Source organism: Corvus brachyrhynchos, unplaced genomic scaffold, assembly GCF_000691975.1.
Source record: "Corvus brachyrhynchos isolate BGI_N302 unplaced genomic scaffold, ASM69197v1 scaffold4, whole genome shotgun sequence".
Lineage (NCBI taxonomy): Eukaryota > Metazoa > Chordata > Aves > Passeriformes > Corvidae > Corvus > Corvus brachyrhynchos.
The window spans coordinates 3,147,862-3,149,969 of record NW_008237878.1 but is presented as its reverse complement, the minus strand read 5'-3'; the positions used below and the strand labels follow the sequence as shown (position 1 = coordinate 3,149,969).

Here is a 2,108-nt window from a genome sequence, read left to right as displayed (position 1 = left end):
CAACCAGGTATTTGAAGACCACGAAATTTCCCTTAATCTTCTCTTAAGACTGGACAAACCCGGTTCCCTCTGTCTCTGCTTGTCTGCCATGTGTCTCAGGCCCTAAGCATCTTTGTGTCCCTACAGAAACAACAAACTGGACACTGTTCCAGGTGCAGCCTCACCTCCCTCAAAACCAGTTCTATTAATCCTTCACTTACATAAGCAAAACGTTCCCTACAATCAAAAGCACTGTAAAGAGCAAGCTAAGGTGCCCATACCTGTAAGATCTTAATCCCAAGAAGCAGTTTAATGAGGCTTTCACAATACGAGTGCACCAGATTCCTGCAAGATGAAAGATTCCACCACGGTTGTGTCAAAAATATGTTGGGAGAACAGGCTGTAGCTCTTTTCATGACTGTTTTTTTAAAAAACTATACACAGTGACTTAAGGTAACACATGGTAATCACAGACACACACAAAAAGATTTAAAACTACACTTTAGCTCTGAACCAGCTCACTCTCTACAAGACTAGAAATGTGAAAGTCTGTGGTTAAGCTGTATCTCCTGGAAAAAAAAAATCTCAAAAAGGAATTGACCTTCACCAGCCCAATCAAATTTTTTTCACAGTATTTGGTTCTTCCCCTAAAATACCATGGAGTCCAACGTGGGCCAGACAGTAAATTCTGTGACTTAGCACTAAACTCACTGCTATTAAAAAGCAATGTACTAGACCAGCCACCCTGCCTTGGTGTGCATCAGCTGGAGCCTTTCCCTCCACTCTGGTCAATGTCCCAGGACATAACAAGATCTGACTGAAGGGGAAGGCAAAATACATTTTCTCTACCTCGACCCCTCAGTCCGTACAGGAGTGCAGGGCAAGAGGCAGTTCTTGAACTGGTTCCTGTCCTTGATGTGAGATTCCAGGCCGCTGATGAACTGCTTCACAACCTGCAAAGCAGAAAGAAGTTACCCACCCTGAAGGGACACCCCAGTCAACTGCTGCCCTTTAGGATGCATTCTGCAAGCAGGTGATGAGAACCAGGAAGAGCTAACCAGGGAACTGCAAACAGAAACTGTGATGGAAGGAAAGCTGGATAATAAGTGAATGCTAGCCTGGACCATTTCCAGAAGGAAACACTGACTGTTCTGCAAAATAACTCTAAAGCGAGAGTCTCGCATTTTATTTTGATTTTAAAGGGCTTTGCCTTTCTTCCTGTTCAGCTGAGATAGCAACCTTTAGTGTGACAAAAGCTGCACCCAAAAAACACTTGCAGCCAAATCACTGGCCTCAGGACTTTCACCCTGGACTTGCTGACAGGAGAGGAGCACCACATCACGGCAGTTTTAATGGTGCCAGCTCCACCTAACACAAAACCAAATCCAGCTTCCACCAGAGAGCTATGCAAGTGATTTGTCTCCTGTAAGAGCCTTTGTCTTTTGAATAATATTGCCAATGAAAATTACTTTGACAGGGCACAGTCAGAAGGACAGAGAGATTAAAAGGCTGGAACAGCAATACTGAGAGAACTGGAAAATGTGGACCACAGAAATCCAAGATAAGGTGATGTGTTGCATGCTTTTGTATGAGACTAGCAAGGACAGGCAGCTGCATTTGCATCTTTTGCTCAGCAAACAGCTTTAAAGCTGGCTCCTGCCAAAGTTACTTACAGCTGGGTAAGTAGGGTGCTTCTCCAGGGCCAGGCAGAGCTTCTTCTGGAAGGCCATTTGATCAACAGCTAAGGAGAAAGTTTAGAAAGGAAATAAAGAACAAGACACAGTCTGTCCATACAGCATCACAATAGCTACACCAAGTACAAGCTCTCAAGCCCATCCACCAACATTTCTGCATTTGCTCTACTGAGAAGCCCAGTTGACAAAAGCCTCAGTGGAATCAGCCCTTCTGCTTTCTCTAGTCAGGGCTGAGAGTAGCACTGAAGATATTGAATACAGGAGTTCCTGATGGCCTTGTCTGAGCTGAAAGACAACAATGCCATGTTTGTTTTCCCATTTCAGAGCTCCTGCCTCTGCAATTCAGTACTGTAATCACAGATACAGTCTAATATTTTTCTATATACCTCCAATAATCTTTCAGAAGCCCTTAGACTTAGCATGTCTACACCCAAA

At 44.0% G+C, this 2,108-nt stretch overlaps 1 protein-coding gene across 1 annotated transcript in view; it reads right to left on the bottom strand.

Annotated features, from left to right (window-relative positions):
* FANCD2 (Fanconi anemia complementation group D2) overlaps positions 1-2,108 on the bottom strand; it is a 37,499-nt gene that overhangs the window by 34,808 nt on the left and 583 nt on the right. Inside the window, exons 3-5 of the mRNA XM_017732300.1 lie at positions 1,653-1,720; positions 829-932; positions 261-324 (exon numbers count right to left, since the gene is read on the bottom strand). Of these exons, the coding sequence (XP_017587789.1) occupies positions 261-324; positions 829-932; positions 1,653-1,720 (236 nt within the window). The remainder of the gene's footprint in view (positions 1-260; positions 325-828; positions 933-1,652; positions 1,721-2,108) is intronic.